General features: G+C 39.0%; 1 protein-coding gene across 1 annotated transcript in view; it reads left to right on the top strand.

The window, feature by feature from the left end:
* The window catches only part of LOC105492006 (solute carrier family 22 member 3), a 106,051-nt gene that overhangs the window by 42,028 nt on the left and 48,156 nt on the right, over nt 1-15,867 (top strand). The window contains exon 2 of the mRNA XM_011758832.2: nt 8,864-8,967. Within this exon, the coding sequence (XP_011757134.1) occupies nt 8,864-8,967 (104 nt within the window). The remainder of the gene's footprint in view (nt 1-8,863; nt 8,968-15,867) is intronic.

Genomic DNA, 15,867 nt, shown 5'->3' with positions numbered 1-15,867 from the left:
ATCAATTCTGTCAGCCAGTCCTTGGAATAACCCAACATGGCCATGTGGGAGGCCATGGCAAAGGATGGCCAAGCACCTTAACTGACAGGGCTCTGTTCTTGCTCACAATGGGGAGGGTGATTCTCCAAAATTCAGTCCTGCCACTGCCACTGGAGGAAGTAAGTGGTGTCAGGCAACTGTCACTGTGCCCTGATGTGCAGCCATGGCATGTCCACTTGACTCCATGACACTTCTCTCCTCGTAGCCCATGGGTAGAGCGGGTCAGAGACTGGTCCCTTGTTGGCCATTTGCACTTCCAGTGTTGATGATACTACACCCAGATGGTCAGAGCGAGGCTGCAATTTCAGCTCTTAACTCATGCCCTGGCTTAGCACTGTTCTGTCTCTGTGGAAGGGAAACCCTGGTAGTGCCAGGTTTGTGGCTGCAGTGCTGAGAGCAACAAAACCCATCCAGGCGGCAGGACCTGCTGGTTGGGCTGACAGCCTTGGAGACTGTGTTGAACCTGGTCAGCACCGGCTCCAGCAGGGATGGGGCAGAGTCGGTACATTGAAGTCTAATGTGGCTGGCTTTCGGTGGGACTGTGTGTGGGTCTCATCCTTTTGGATGGAATTATATTAAATCAGTGTGGTGACTCACGAAAAACGGTAGCTACAAGTGCCAAGTATTTGTGCCTTTGATTAATTTGGAACTAATTAATCACCACTTATAATGTATACTTTTTTAAACAGACTCCTCCAAAATGTGGAAGCATGAATTTAAAATAGAGTAGCCCTATTCAGATGGCTGTGATCCACTTGTTAAGCACTCCTTAGCCTGAGTGGCCTAAAAATTGGAGCCTGGGGCAAAAGCTTATATATTAATTCTTGATCAAGGGCTGCCGTCCCAGGGAAGGAAGAGCGGGGAAAGGAAGAGCGGCAGGAAGGAGGGAGAGCAATTCAGAGCGAGGAACCCCAAGCCAGCCACAGCTCCACAGCCAAGGCACTGGCCTCATTCCCCAGGGAGCTCTGCAAAGCCTGTGTCTCAGAGCAGCCATGGAGGGGGTTGGGCTCCCTCTTCTCCTGTGTTCCACCTTTTACTGGTCAGAGTCTGTCCTGAGAGACAGCAGCTCCCATCATGGCTAGGCTGTCAGGTCCTCTCTGCTTGGGAAGCCAGTATCTTGCAGGTTCATGCTGACACCTGAGAGGTGGGAAAAGGACGTGCACTCTCTCCAGGGGGCTGCAACTGAGGAATGAGATGAGTGAGCCACCAGGAAGCTGCAGCTGCTTGGACCAGGATCCAGCACAAAGCTCATCTTTGAATTACAAGGAGGGAGGACGCAGAAGAGAGAGCTATCTTCTTTGTTGTTTTACTAACGCTTTGTTTTATGCACAACTGATAGGAGTATTAGTTTCCTAAGGCTGATGAAACAACATACTAGAAACTGAGTGGTTTCAGAAAATAGAAATGCATTCACTCCTGGTTCTGGAGGCCAGAAGTCCAAAGTAAAGACGTGCACAGGATCATGCTGTCTCTTGGGCTCTAGGAGAAGGTCTGCTCCATGCCTCTCTCCTGGCTCCAGCACCGCTGCCAGTCCTTGGCACTCTTTGGCTGGTAGATGCATCACCCCAATCTCTGTCTCTGGCTTCATATGACCTTGTTCTTGTATGTGGCTGTGTCTCTGTTTTCTCTTCTTCGAAGCATACCTGTCATTGAACTAGGGCCTGCTCTGATGCAGCAATATTTCATCTTAACTCATTACATCTGCAAAGACCCTATTTCCAAAAGTCAAAGTCTGAGGTTTCAGGCGGACTTAAAATGTAGGGTGTTGGGGCAGGGACACTAATCCAACAAAATATACTGAAATTAACTATCTTCCAGCAGGTAAATAGTTGATAACCTCTATATCAACTGCATATTAGACTAGATCCTATTTAATTGGACTGGAGTTGGGCTCAGGCATTTTTTCATTTACCTCAAGTAATTCTATATATATATTGTTTATTATCATCAGTATTACATCACTGATTATAATGCAATTGGTAACATTTGTTGGACAGTTACTATGTCTCAGGCACCGGGCTGAGTACTTTATATATATTATACCAATGACTCTTCATTCCAGCTCTTCGTCTTACAGATAGGAACACAAGGGTCAACAATGTTGGAAAATCGCCAGAGGACACAGAGCTGGGAGCAGCCAAGTCAAGACATTCAGGCTGTCTGGCTCCAGAACCGGGATTCATCTTTGCCAGGAGGACCCTGCACATATTTAGAAACTTTCATCTTCTTCTCATCTTTAGACAGTCTCAGTTATTTAGAGAAATCGTAAACATTTTAAGATGCGTAACTGCAAGCCTTCACTACAAAGAAATAAAACAGCCTGGACAGAGAGGGGCTGACGTATCACAAGATACACATCTTGTACAACCTGAGGATGAGTCACCAAGGGCAGAAGTTAATAAATGGCAGGAATTATTATTCAAACAGATTTAATACTTTCATGTCTCCCAGTTTCACAAGTTTAGACAAAAAGCAATGCATCCTATTTCGAAGCTTAGCTGCCTAACCTACAGTAAAGCCTGGTAGTTATGAACCTTAGAGAACAGCTTCTATGACAAGTGAGGATCTAAGAGCTTGTATCTCATAATGACGCCTCTCTGCATTAAACTAAATCTCCCTATTCTGGACAATCATTGCAGATCCCCTGGTTTCCTGTCTTGGCCCTGGACCCACACTCCCTTCCCCATCAAAGGTAGGATGGGGAGAAGCGGCTGCCCAGCTTAAAACGCTGTACTTCCCAGCCACGTGCCAGGCACAACCTTGTTGGCACCCACGTTTCTGTCTCTGTGCCTAGGTCTGCTCCTCATCCTGTCTTCAGTGCCCTTCTTTTCCCTTTGATTTCTGTCTAAATCCAGCTCATGGTAGGACCTGCTCTGGTCCCACCTTCTTCAAGTCTCCAGCTGCTCTTGCCACCACGGGCCATTTCTTTGTCTGAGGTTCTCTTACATTTAGTGGATTCCATTCTGTTTAGATCTCAGCCGCTCTACATTTGCTTCACATAAATTGACCTTGGCTCCCAAACTATATAACAAGTTCCTCCCACAGGCAGAAACAAGGTGTTCCTCCCAGCCTTGTCGGCATAATGCCAGGCAAACCAAATTGGGGTGATCTCCAACATACCTGATGATTACTTTTTATACCTGCAGTATAAGAAGTGTTAACTTTTTGATATTAAATGAAAGTGCCCAAATAATGCTATCAGATCATGTTAAAATTTTTTCATGGTGACCTGAATTAATAACGACATCCTTTTTCCTCATGGAAACCCAAACTAAATAATTATTTATGATTACTATAATTTTTAGCCATTATTAGGCTCTGTTATGGTACTGTGTGGTTGATTAAAAATGGAAGTTGCCCATGGAGGTCTACATGTCATTGTTTTGGCCAATACAAAATGTAGCCAGGAGCACACCACACCTGACAGTGTCAGTGATTATTATTATTATTATTATTATTATTATTATTATTTTTAACATGAATGAAGACGTTAATGACTCCTGATTTCAAGCTAAGAGCTGATTAGGAAAGGTTCCATTGACAACTCATCCCTAGAAAATTAAAACAGAAGCACATAGATATTGTAATTTGACTTCAGAGACTTCCTCCTCCTAGAACAATGCACATCGCAAATGAGTGCTATTTCTCATGGCTCATAACTAAAGTAAAATACTGTGCTATTGTCTAACCTTAGAATCTCTTAAGTGAGAATTTGTCAAAGAGGGCTAACCTAGACCCCAGTGGAAAAATCCAACTGATGGCCACCTGGATCCATTCCCTATGGTCCAAGGAGCAAATGAGGCCCCTCTCCTGAGTTTCTAAGCCTTTCGAATACTTGCATTATTTTCTCCCTTACTTCTTACTTTTGACCTTTGTAAATGGGAGATGTTTTGTTGCTCTTGTTTTAAGGATAATTTAGAAATTACAACTTTAGCATATATCTAACAATTACTTGTCCCAGTATTTCATCATTACAACTCAAATTAACATAATGTCTATTTGGATTTTAACAACGAAAAAAGCTGGCCGGGCGCAGTGGCTCAAGCCTGTAATCCCAGCACTTTGGGAGGCCGAGACGGGCGGATCACGAGGTCAGGAGATCGAGACCATCCTGGCTAACACGGTGAAACCCCGTCTCTACTAAAAAATACAAAAAACTAGCCGGGCGAGGTGGCGGGCGCCTGTAGTCCCAACTACTCGGGAGGCTGAGGCAGGAGAATGGCGTGAACCCGGGAGGCGGAGCTTGCAGTGAGCTGAGATCCGGCCACTGCACTCCAGCCTGGGCGGCAGAGCGAGACTCTGTCTCAAACAAAACAAAACAAAACAAAACAAAACAAAAAGAAAAAAGCTAAGAAAAACCCTCACTTGGAAACCCTTCAAAAGTTTCTCATTTGGCTACAGTTACTCAGGCTTTCTGCAAAACGAAGCAATGTAATCCTTACATTATGAGAACAGTTGTTTGAGTCTTTTATCAGACTGACTTTCTGCTCACGCCAAAAGGCATTATTTTCTTTGTGTAAAAGTGACTTTGAAGATTAATAAGTAACAGAATGGGTACACATAGATTTATGAACATTTAAAATTGCTTAATGTTTTTGCATGTGTATGCTTTGAAAAAAAATAGGAGATGCCTCAGTTGTTCCACATAGATTGCCTTAGGAGAAGGACATAAATGTTCACCTTTGATTCAGACTTAAGTAAATTGTTGGTGATTCACAATGATCTCCCACTGACAAGAGGTGGGTTTTAGGTCTCCCTAGGAACTACACCAAGCTTTTAGTACTTTATATCAGAAAGAAGGACTTAGCCTGTGAAGCTCATGGCTTTGGTGCCCGCTAACCTCTCTTTAAACACGAAAGACACATCACAGGCCCAGAGCTGTTGCATCAGCAGGCAGGCAGCACGCTGAGAGCTGATTAGGAAGCGTCAGACCCTAGAGGCAGAGGTCTGTTCCCTGACTCTATGAGCGAGAGTCAACACCAAGCCCTTCAATCCTTGGGCCTGCAATTCCCTGTACAGGAAACACAAGCGTGTGTGGATGTGTGTGCATTTCTTTAGCAACACATACTTTGTTTGTTGTTTTATTTCTACTTTTGAAAAATGGCAAGATCCCAGTCACAAAAACAGAAACCAGGCCACTTCGGGAGGCCGAGGCAGGCAGATCACGAGGTCAGGAGATTGAGACCATCCTGGCTAACACAGTGAAACCCCATCTCTATTAAAAAATACAAAAAAATTAGCTGGGCGTGGTGGTGGGCGCCTGTAGTACCAGCTACTCGGGAGGCTGAGGCAGGAGAATGGCATGAACTTGGGAGGCAGAGCTTGCAGTGAGCCGAGATCACACCACTGCACTCCAGCCTGGGCAACAGAGCAAGACTCCATCTCAAAAAAACAAGAAAACAACAAAAAAAAACCCCAAAACAACAGAAACTAGGCTAGGTATTTTAACCAGAGAGGAATTTAATAAAAGGGTTAGGATTTGAGCTGTTTTGGAAGAGCTGAAGAAGAAGGAGAGGACAGAAGTCGGGAAGGACAGTTCCTGCAGTGTCTTGGTGGTCAGTCCCTGCCCTGCTGGGTGGCCATTACAAAGCTGGCACCTGTGGGACAATATCTCTTTGCCCCCATGTGGCCAGGCACGTGGGGCCCTGGCTGACTCCCACAGCCACCACTGTCAGTATTGGAGCTGGAGCTGCTGCCACAACCAGAAGCAGAATGTCCACTACCTCCCTCCTACCTTCTGATCTCGCGCTAGCTCCCTACTGGTGCGGCCTACACAGAACTCTGCCAGTAAAGGAATCTGAGAAATGTAGTCCCCTGAGGTACAGAAGACAACACAGAAGGGCAGGCAGTATCTGGCCCAGATGCCCATCATGAGCTTTAGAAAATATTGTGTTATCGCTGCACTTTAATCATTGAAGTATTTATTTTAAATTAGTTCTTATTTACATATCGAATATGAGACAAATACTATTTGACTATTTATTTTATGGGACAGTCAAGAAGATAATCAGTATTATATTAAAGAATATTTTATGGGTTTAAAGAATATTTTGGGGGCATTTTAATTCACATAGTTCAAAAGCAGCTGAATACATGTATTAAAAGGCAAGCTCTTGATAGGCCTTGTATGTCATCTACAAAAAGCACCCCTGTTTCCCTAAGCTAGCTAACTCAGCTGTTTGAAGTACAGATGGATGAAGTAAATTCTACTGTTTGGGTTTTTATATTTGACACTGGTTGATACTTTTCCAAAGTAAATATTGCATTTCTGCTGGTAGTTTGATTTCACTGTTTGCTTTCTGAAATTTTATGTACTTTTATTTTAGGTACATTCTTTGCCTGCTTAATTCCAATGAGAAATTATTTCAGATAGATAATCATCACCTTGTTTACTTAAAATAAAATTTTTGTACCTTGAAAAACCAAAATTGGTAATAAAAATCCTTTAAGATGACGATGATTACAACTATTACGCATATCTGTAAATCTCTTTACTTCTTACATCTCGACCGATCATCTCAGCAACTCTGTGAGAGGCCGACTACTACTGCCTCCAAATTTCTTCCAGCTATGTTAGGTGACAGGTCATTAGCTGTAAAATCAAGGCAAGAAGTTGGACTTTATAAGTAAATATGATACTTTCCTTATGAGTATGTATTTATGAGACTCCTCACAATTCATATTCCAACCACATTAATTTTCTCTTCATGCTAGGGTCTAATGCTGTGGTTAGACTGCAGCATGAAACTGGGGTAAGCATACCACTTGGAGATTTGAAAAGATGATCCCAGGAATTGTGGGCCTGGATAATTTTAAGGGAGCCAGTTTTCAGATCCTCAACTTACATTTGTCCTCTTTCCCATAACAAATTTGTCTAAGAACATGTCCCTCTTAAGGACGCGGGTTCCTATCCAAAATTGTATTTTTCCCACTTGGCAAAGTTAATCATGCCTCTCTCTCATCTCACTCTGAGGCACTGACTTGAAGTTTTAAAATCTGCAGGGCATCAAACAATGGGACAATTTGACATATTGTTCCAGTATTAGAAAAGTACCTTTCTTAATGTAAGACTAATTATAAGTAAATATAAATGACTAATGACTTAATCAAACAACTTTTTGTAAGTCTGATGGTTTCCATTTTTTTTTCCTTAGAGCAGAACTGTGGGAGAACTTACATGACATGCTGGCTAATAAAAAAAAAAATAATAATTTGGTGATAGATCACCGTGAATCTTGGCATATAGCTGAGAAGGAGGTTAAAGAATTGAGTAACATTTCTGTAACAGAACTCCCTCCATTCCCACTGATTTATTTATACGGAAAAGTCTTCTTGGCCCATAAATTTATAAAAATGAAAACCAGAAATAGAATTAATTTTGAGCCCTAACTCATTCTAGTAATAAATAATATATCCACTAATTTCATGACCTAACTAGAAAAACGTAGACTCCCTTAACATTTTTCTGGCCATGGAGATGTACATTTCTGACAAAATTTTACTTCTGCATAATAATTATTTCTTAAAATTTATTACATCTTATATTTTTTATCAATTATGGTCTAAAAGTAGTTGTAATTATAACCCAATCAGAAAAAAATCCAATATTTAAAGCCTTATTGCCACAGGAAAATTTTAAAAATTAAATGTCAATTTATATATGTAACTTATTGTACATAGAAGTATGGTGACAAAACCTATAAAACATTTTCTACACAAAATATATTACATTAGAATAAAAGTCTGTGGAAACGAAAATAAGAGTTCAAAGAGAAAAAAATTGATGTCAAATTTCAGACTGTTAAAGAACAGTCTGTTTATAGCAATCGGACACCTGCTATCAGGTGTCCGATTGCTATAATATTCATACTCTATTGCAGCCGTCCCTTCCTTTTTGGCACCAGGGACCAGTGTTGTGGAAGAATTATTCCATGGATGGAGGGAGTAGGGGTGTTGGGGGAGATGGTTTCAGGATGAAACAATTCTACCTCAGATCGTCAGGCATTAGATTCTCATAAGAAGTGCGCAACCCAGATTCCATGAGCAGCTCACAATAGGGTTCATGCTCCTTTGAGAATCTAAGGCTGCTGCTGAGCTGACAGGAGGCAGAGCTCAGGCGGTAATGCTCATGGCCCACTGCTGCTCACCTCCTTCTGTGCGGCCCGGTTCCTAACAGGCCACAAACTGGTACTGCTCTGTGACTCAGTGGTTGGGAACCCCTGTTCTATTCAATACACTAAAAAAGAATGATGTTGGCCAGGCACGGTGGCTCACTCTTATAATCCCAGCACTTTAGGAGGTCGAGGTGGGCAGATTACGAGGTCAAGATATTGAGACCATTCTGGCCAACATGGTAAAACTCCATCTCTACCAAAACTACAAAAATTAGATGGGCGTGGTGGCACATGCCTGTAGTCCCAGCTACTCAGGAGGCTGAGGCAGGAGAATCTCTTGAACCCGAGAAGCAGAGGTTGCAGTAAGCAGAGATTACTCCACTACACTCCAGCCTGGTGACAGAGTGAGACTCCATCTCAAAAAAAAAAAAAAAAAAAAAGAAAAAAAGAAAAAGAATGATGTTATAACAACATTATTTTTAAATATCAGTATTTATAGTATACTGAAAATTACATCCTTTACAGTTATTTAAACTGACAAAGAATATTTATATGTTACTGTAAACATATGCATGTGTTACATTTTCAAAATTTATTTAAGGAGTATATGAGCAAAAACGTTGACAGATCACTGATCTGTACAAAAGATAAGGTGTTTTGAAGATCAGCATTCTGGCATGTCTCCATGTGTGTTTTCTCTGTTTTCTCAGTTTGACCTTGTCTGTGTCAATGCATGGATGCTGGACCTTACCCAAGCCATCCTGAACCTTGGCTTCCTGACTGGAGCATTCACCTTAGGCTATGCAGCGGACAGGTAGACACCGATGTAACCGCCATTTTATGTCACTATAACACCATGCATTAATATGGGGAGAAAAGTGTTTTCTGTTAACTATTAAAACAGTCTTTTTGCTAAATTCGCAAACAATTCTTGATTTCATCATTCATGACATTCACACTTGTTTGGTTTGACTAAATCTTTTCTTCTCAAACTTCATTTCCTTATTCCTTGAACTGCACAAAGGTCTGAGGCTATTCCCAGTAGGTCTGAGAGCATCGGAATGAAAACACAGACCTCCAAAGCAGGAACATCATAATTGGGTTGATGCACTGTTGTGCTGGATACTATAGAATCAATCAATTCGATGTGCTTCAGTAACAACTTACTGGTTGTGGTTTTATTAATTTAGTCATAAGATCGGCCTATTCCAAATTTGTTTCACCTAATTTTTTTAAAGATATCCTTATATTTTTCCTATAAATGTGAAACTCTGTGAAAAAAACATTTTTCCAAAATCCATTAAAGGAGTTTTTTTTCTATTATGTTGTATTCATAAATGCAACTGCCCAATGGCAGGCATGGTGAGTGTATATATTCAAGACAGTCATGCTTTCTATTTAAATTTTCTTCTTCCTTAACATTATTGATGCTAGTTATTGTATTCATGTTTAACTCTATTTTTATCCCAATTCTAACTATGAAAATACTTGCGGTAATTTAATATTCCTCTCTATCCCCCTTAGCAGGAGTAATAGGAGTATAGACTGGGAATCGCTGACTCATAGCCGTATCTGGCCTAATATTGTTCTGGTTAATCTATCTCTGACTCATGGCCATATCTGGCCTAATATTATACTGGTTAATCCAGCCCAGCCCATGGTGGGTTCTTGTGACTGTACCATTCAGTGGGTGATACTAAGTGTACCTTTTAGAGAACCGCAAACAGCAATTAATTAGCTAATAGAGCAACAAAAGGTCCCACATCCTGTAGCCAATTGAAGATCTGAGTTTAATCAGAGCAGTGCTTCAAAATGGGTAGAGCCTTGAGTTTCATTTTCTGTCACTCTTTCTTTCTCTTTCATGTTTCTCTCTCGCCCTTTCCACAGCTGTTCTTTGCATGTGAGTTTCTGCTGGATCCTTTCGTGTGTGATGCCCTTTCCCTCTTTCTTCTTTTTATTGATGTCCTTTTCTCCTGTTCTACTTCTAGCTCTTTCAAGTTTCATCTTTCCTTTCCTAATTTTCCCTGCATGCCCCTGTTTTTTTGCTGGCTACAATTTGGAACTGTGCAGTTTAAATATTTATTTATTTTGTTTTGTTTTTACTCTTTCTAATTTAGATAGTAGGTTTTGCTTCATCTGTGTTTTTTTTAATCTTACTCAGTCAGCAAACATATCTCCAAACTAAATTAACTTTACTAAAGTGGGGAATTTCCCCTACCTGTATTTTCATAAGTGATTGAGCATCTGTCCTCATACAGGACATGCTGCATTGGAGGGGAGGGGCCAGACCTGGGAGAAGGAGGAGTCATGAATAACCCTGCCTCCTGCATTTGGCTTCTTGTCTTCCACCATATCCATTATTTATACATGTGAAGGAAGAACAAGAGATAACTTAATAGGCCATTTGTCAATGAGAGTACAATATAGGAAGGGTGGAAAGTGAATTTGAAAATCTAGATTGGGGCTTCTGGATTCCGGTTCAGCATATAAGGAGCTTAGAATTTGCCACTCAGCCTTGACAACAAGTAAAATGCTGAACAAACTGAAAAATCAATAATTCTTCTTAGATCCATAAGAGAAGTGAAAGCACAGGGCAAACTGCTGCCTTCAGCACCACCCTGTCCCCCGCCGGCCCCACTAAATAGAAAGACAGGAGAATACAGAGAATCGTAACACAGGCACAGAAACCTCCTTGAGAGAGCCAGGGTAGATAAACATGAGCTGTAATTGATGAATTGCAAGAGGATCAGTGTGGATGGCCTGGAGGATTAAAAACTCTAGAGGGACTCACTCAAAGGAGGGCCCAAGCTTTTGTGATTGTTTGTTTGTTTGTTTGTTTGTTTTGCCACCTGAAGCTCTACAAGGTTATAAAGGAGAATATTAAGGAAAATTCCTCATGCTCTGGCAGCCAGAGGGGAAAAGGAACAATTTTGAAATATGCCAGAACATTGTTCTTAACAACGTCTGCCCTCAGGAGAAGATGTTTAACCAGAGCCTAATCTTCTGGGGTTTTCTGAGAGCCTCACTGATCTGGGAGAAGGGCAATACCAACTCCAGCCCCTTCTAGCCTTCCAGGTAGAGAAAGAGAAACACCAAATTCTAGCCTCCTCTAACTTTTAATTTGGAAGAAGGGAAATACTCAGCTCCAGCCCCCTCTAGCCTTTCTCCCCTAGTTAAGAGGAGAGGGATAGAGAAGCACTTGTGAAGTTCACTGGTTAGAGGCATAGGTTCACTAAAAGACTTGAGAGCTACTCATAGAACCACAGAATGCCTTCCCTCCCCCAACACCTCACCACATTACTAAAGGTCTATTTACAGCAGTTTCATTTACCCAGTACACCATGTCCACCTATCAAGAAAAAATTACAAGGCATACTAAAAGCCAAAACACACACACACACACACACACACACACACACACACACACACACACCCAGTTGAAGAGACAGAGCAAGCATCAGAACTAAATTCAGATATGGCAGGGATGTTGGAATGATCAGGCTAGGAATGTAAAACAACTATGCCAAGAAGTCTGATGCATAAAGTAGCATGCAAGAACAGATGGGCTATGTAAGAAGAGAGATGGAAATTCTAAAAAAAGAAACCAAATGAAATGCTAGAGATCAAAAACACTGTAACAGAAATGAAAAATGTTGTTACTGGGCTTATTAGGAGATTGGGCATAGCTGAGGAAAGAATCTCTGGCCTTGAGGATATCCCAATAGAAACCTCCAAAACTGAAAACACACACACACACACACACACAAAATAACAACAACCTGAAAAAGCAGAACAGAATGTTCAATAACTGTGGGACAATTACAAAAGATATAATATTTGTGTAATAGGAATACCAAAAGGAGAAGAGAGAGAGAAAAATAGAAAAAATATTTTAAACAATAATGACTGAGAATTTTTCAAAATTAATGTCAGACACCACAGATCCAGGAAACTCAAAGAAAATCAAGCAAGATAAACATAAAAAAGTATACTTAGTTATATCATAGTCAAACTAAAGATAAAGGAAAAATTCTGAAAGAAGAGGGGCGGAATCTCTTACTATAGAAAAAGAGCAATGATAAAAATTATATCCTACTTCTTTTCAGAAACCATGTAAGCAAGAAGAAAGTGGAATACTTAAAGTGTTGAGAAAAAATTCCAATCTAGAATTCTATACTCTGAAAAGTTATCATTTAAAAGTGAAGGAGAAATAAAGACTTTGTTAGACAAAAATTGAGGGAATTTGATGCCTTGTAATAAATATTAAAAGAAATTATTTAGAGAGAATGAAAATGATCTAGGTTAGAAATCCAGATCTACATAAAGGAAAGGCGTTGGAGAGGAATAAGTGAATACACTGTTATCTGTTAGGTCAATTAAGAATAAGAAAAATATGTTTCTTATTTAGTAGCAACGACTAAAAAACGATTTTTTTAAAAAAAAATGACTGATATGCTAAAAATGAAGAAAATGTGGAATCCTATAAACTGCTGTTCAATTAAACTACAAAAGCCAGAAAAAAGTGTGGAATACAAACATAAGAATAAAAAATAAGGGAAACAAATAGAAAATGGTAACGAATATGGTGGACATTAATCTAACCATGTCAATACTCACCTTAAATGTAAGATGGTCCAAATGCACCAACTAAAAGACAGAGATTTTCACAGTGGATCAACAAACAAGACCCAACTATATACATTGGCTACAAGAAATACACTTTAAATATAAAGACACATATACATTAATAGTAAATGGATGGAGAAAACTATACCGTGATAGCAGTAATCAAACTAAAGCAGAAGTGGCCATATTATTATCAGCAGAGCAGACTTCAGAGGAAGGAAAGTTATCAGGGATAAAAAGGGGCATTATATAATGATAAAGGGGTCAATTCTCCAAGAAGCCAATAATCCTTAATATCTATGTGCCTAGTAGCAGAGCATAAAATTATAAGAGGCAAAAACTGTAATAAAACTGGAATGAGAAATAGATTAATCCACTATTTCACTGGAGACTTCTACATCCCTTTGTCAGAAATGGTCAGATTCAACAGGTAGAAAGCCTATAAAGATATAATTGAACTCAACAGCATCGTCAATCAACAGAATATAATTTTCATCTTTAGACAATCTTATCTAACAACAGGACAATTAACAGTTTTTCAAGTTCTCATGAAATATTCACATGCAATATTCAAGATAAATCACATTCTGGGCCATAAAACATATATTAGCAAATTTGAAGAAATAAAAATTATGCAATGTCTGCTCTCAGACCATAGTGGAATTAAACTAGAAATTCATAACAAAAGGATAGACGGAAAATTCCCAAATACTTGGGGATGAAACAACACATTTCTAGTAACACATAGGTCAAAGAAGAAATCTCAAGAGTAATTAAAAAGTATATTAAACAAAATGAAAATGAAAACACTCAAGACTTTTGGAATGCAACAAAAACAATGTTTAAAGGGAAATTTATAGCATTGACTACATATATGAGAAAAGAGGAAATATATAAAATCAATAATCTGAGCTTTCACCTTAGGAAACTGGAGAAGTAGAGCAAATTAAACCCAAGGCAAGTAGAAGAAAAAAAAAAACAAATTAGAGCAGAAATCAATAAAATTAAAAACAGGAAATCAATGGAGAAAATAAAACCCAAAGCTGGTTATTTGAAAAGATAAAAAAAATCAATAAGCCTCCAGTCAGACTAAGAAAAAAGAAAGAAGAGAGAGAGAGAGAGGTGGAAGACATAAATTACTAATATTAGAAATAAAAGAGGGGACATTTTGACCAATCCCATGGACATTAACAGGATAATAAAGAAATACTATGAACACTCTGTGTTCACAAATTTGATAACCTACATGAAATGGACCAATTCCTTGAAAGATTACAATCTACCAAAACTCACCCAAGATTATATAGACACTCTGAATAGGGCTATATCTATTAAATAAATTGAATCAGTTGTTAATTACTTTTCAAAACAGGAAGCACCTGGCCCAGATGGGTTCACAGGTGAATTTGCCAAACGTTTAAGGAAGAAACTCTACCAATTCCCTAAAAACTCTTTACAAAGATAGAAGTAGGAGGATTGTTTACTAACTTATTCTGAGACCAGCATTACATTAATACCTAAACTGGACAAAGACATTACAACAAAAGAAAACTACAGACTAATATATCTCATGAACGTAAGTGCAAAAATCCTCAACAAAACTTTGCAAGTAGAATCCAATAGTGTATAAAAAAGTTATACACCACAACCAGATACTGTAGCATACCAAGTGTGTAGTATCCCAAGTACATAAAGCTGGTTCAGCATTCTAAAGTCAATTAATGTAATCCATCACATCAACAAACTAAGGAATAAAAAATGACATGATCATATCTTTAGATGCAGAAAAATGTTTGTCAAAATCCAACATCTATATATGACAAAAGCTCTCAGTAAAGTAGAAATATAGGGGAACTTCCTCAACTTGTTAAGGAATGTCTATGAAAAAACCTACAGTTAACATCGTACTTAATGATGATAAACTGTATAGAAGCTTTCTCACTAAGATCAGAAACACGGCAAATACGTCATCTCTAATAACTTCTTTTCGATGCCATGCTGGAAGCCCTCACTAATACAATAAATAAGACAAGTAAAGAAAAAAACAGGTATACTGATTGGGAAGGAAGAAATAAAAACTGTCTTTGTTCACAGATGGCATGATTGTCTATGTAGAAAATCAAAAGAATTAACAACAACAACAACAAAAACCTCCTGAAACTAATAAGTGAGTATAGTTAAGTTGCAGGGTACAAGGCTAATACACAAAAGTCAACTGCTTTCCTATGTACCAACAATGAACACGTAGGATTTGAATTTAAACACACAATGCCATTTACATTAGCACCCACAAGAATACACAACACTTAGATATAAATCTCAGCAACATATGTACAAGATTTATGTGAGGAAAAGTGCAAAACTCTAATGAAAGAAATCAGAGATGATCTAAATAAATGGAGAGATATTCAACATTCATGGATAGGAAGACTCAATATCGTCAGGATGTCCGCTCTTCCCAACTTGATGTATATATTCAATACAATACTAATCAAAATCCTACAGAGTTATTTTGTGGATATTGACAAACTAATTCTAAAGTTTATATGTAGAAACAAAAGACCCAGAATAGCCAACACAGTATTGAAGGAGAAGAACAAAGCCAGAGGACTTGACACTGCCTGACGTCAAGACTTACTGTAAAGCAACAGTAATCACGACAGTGTCGTATTTGTGAAAGAATAGACCTCTACCAATAGTTCAATGGAATAAAATAGAAGGCCTAGAAATAGACCCACATAGATAATAAATATAGTCAACTGACCTTTGACAAAGCAGAAAACAAATGGTACTGGAACAACTGGACAACCACACGCCAAAAAAAAAAAAAAAAAAAAAAAGAGAGAATCTAGACACAGACCTTACACCCTTTAAAAAAATGGATCACAGACCTAAATGTAAAATACAAAACTATAAAACTCCTAGAGGACAGGATAGGAAAAAATCTAGATGACCTTTTAGATACAACACCAAAAGCATAATCCATGAAAAAAGAATTGATAAGCTGGGCTTCATTAAAATTAAAATTTTTTGTGCTGTGAAAGATGTTATCAAGAGAACAAATGAAATATTAGAGAAAATATTAATA

This window comes from Macaca nemestrina, chromosome 5 (genome assembly GCF_043159975.1).
Source record: "Macaca nemestrina isolate mMacNem1 chromosome 5, mMacNem.hap1, whole genome shotgun sequence".
Classification (NCBI taxonomy): domain Eukaryota; kingdom Metazoa; phylum Chordata; class Mammalia; order Primates; family Cercopithecidae; genus Macaca; species Macaca nemestrina.
The sequence above is the reverse complement of the archived record's forward strand: the minus strand, read 5'-3'. Positions and strand labels throughout refer to the sequence as shown.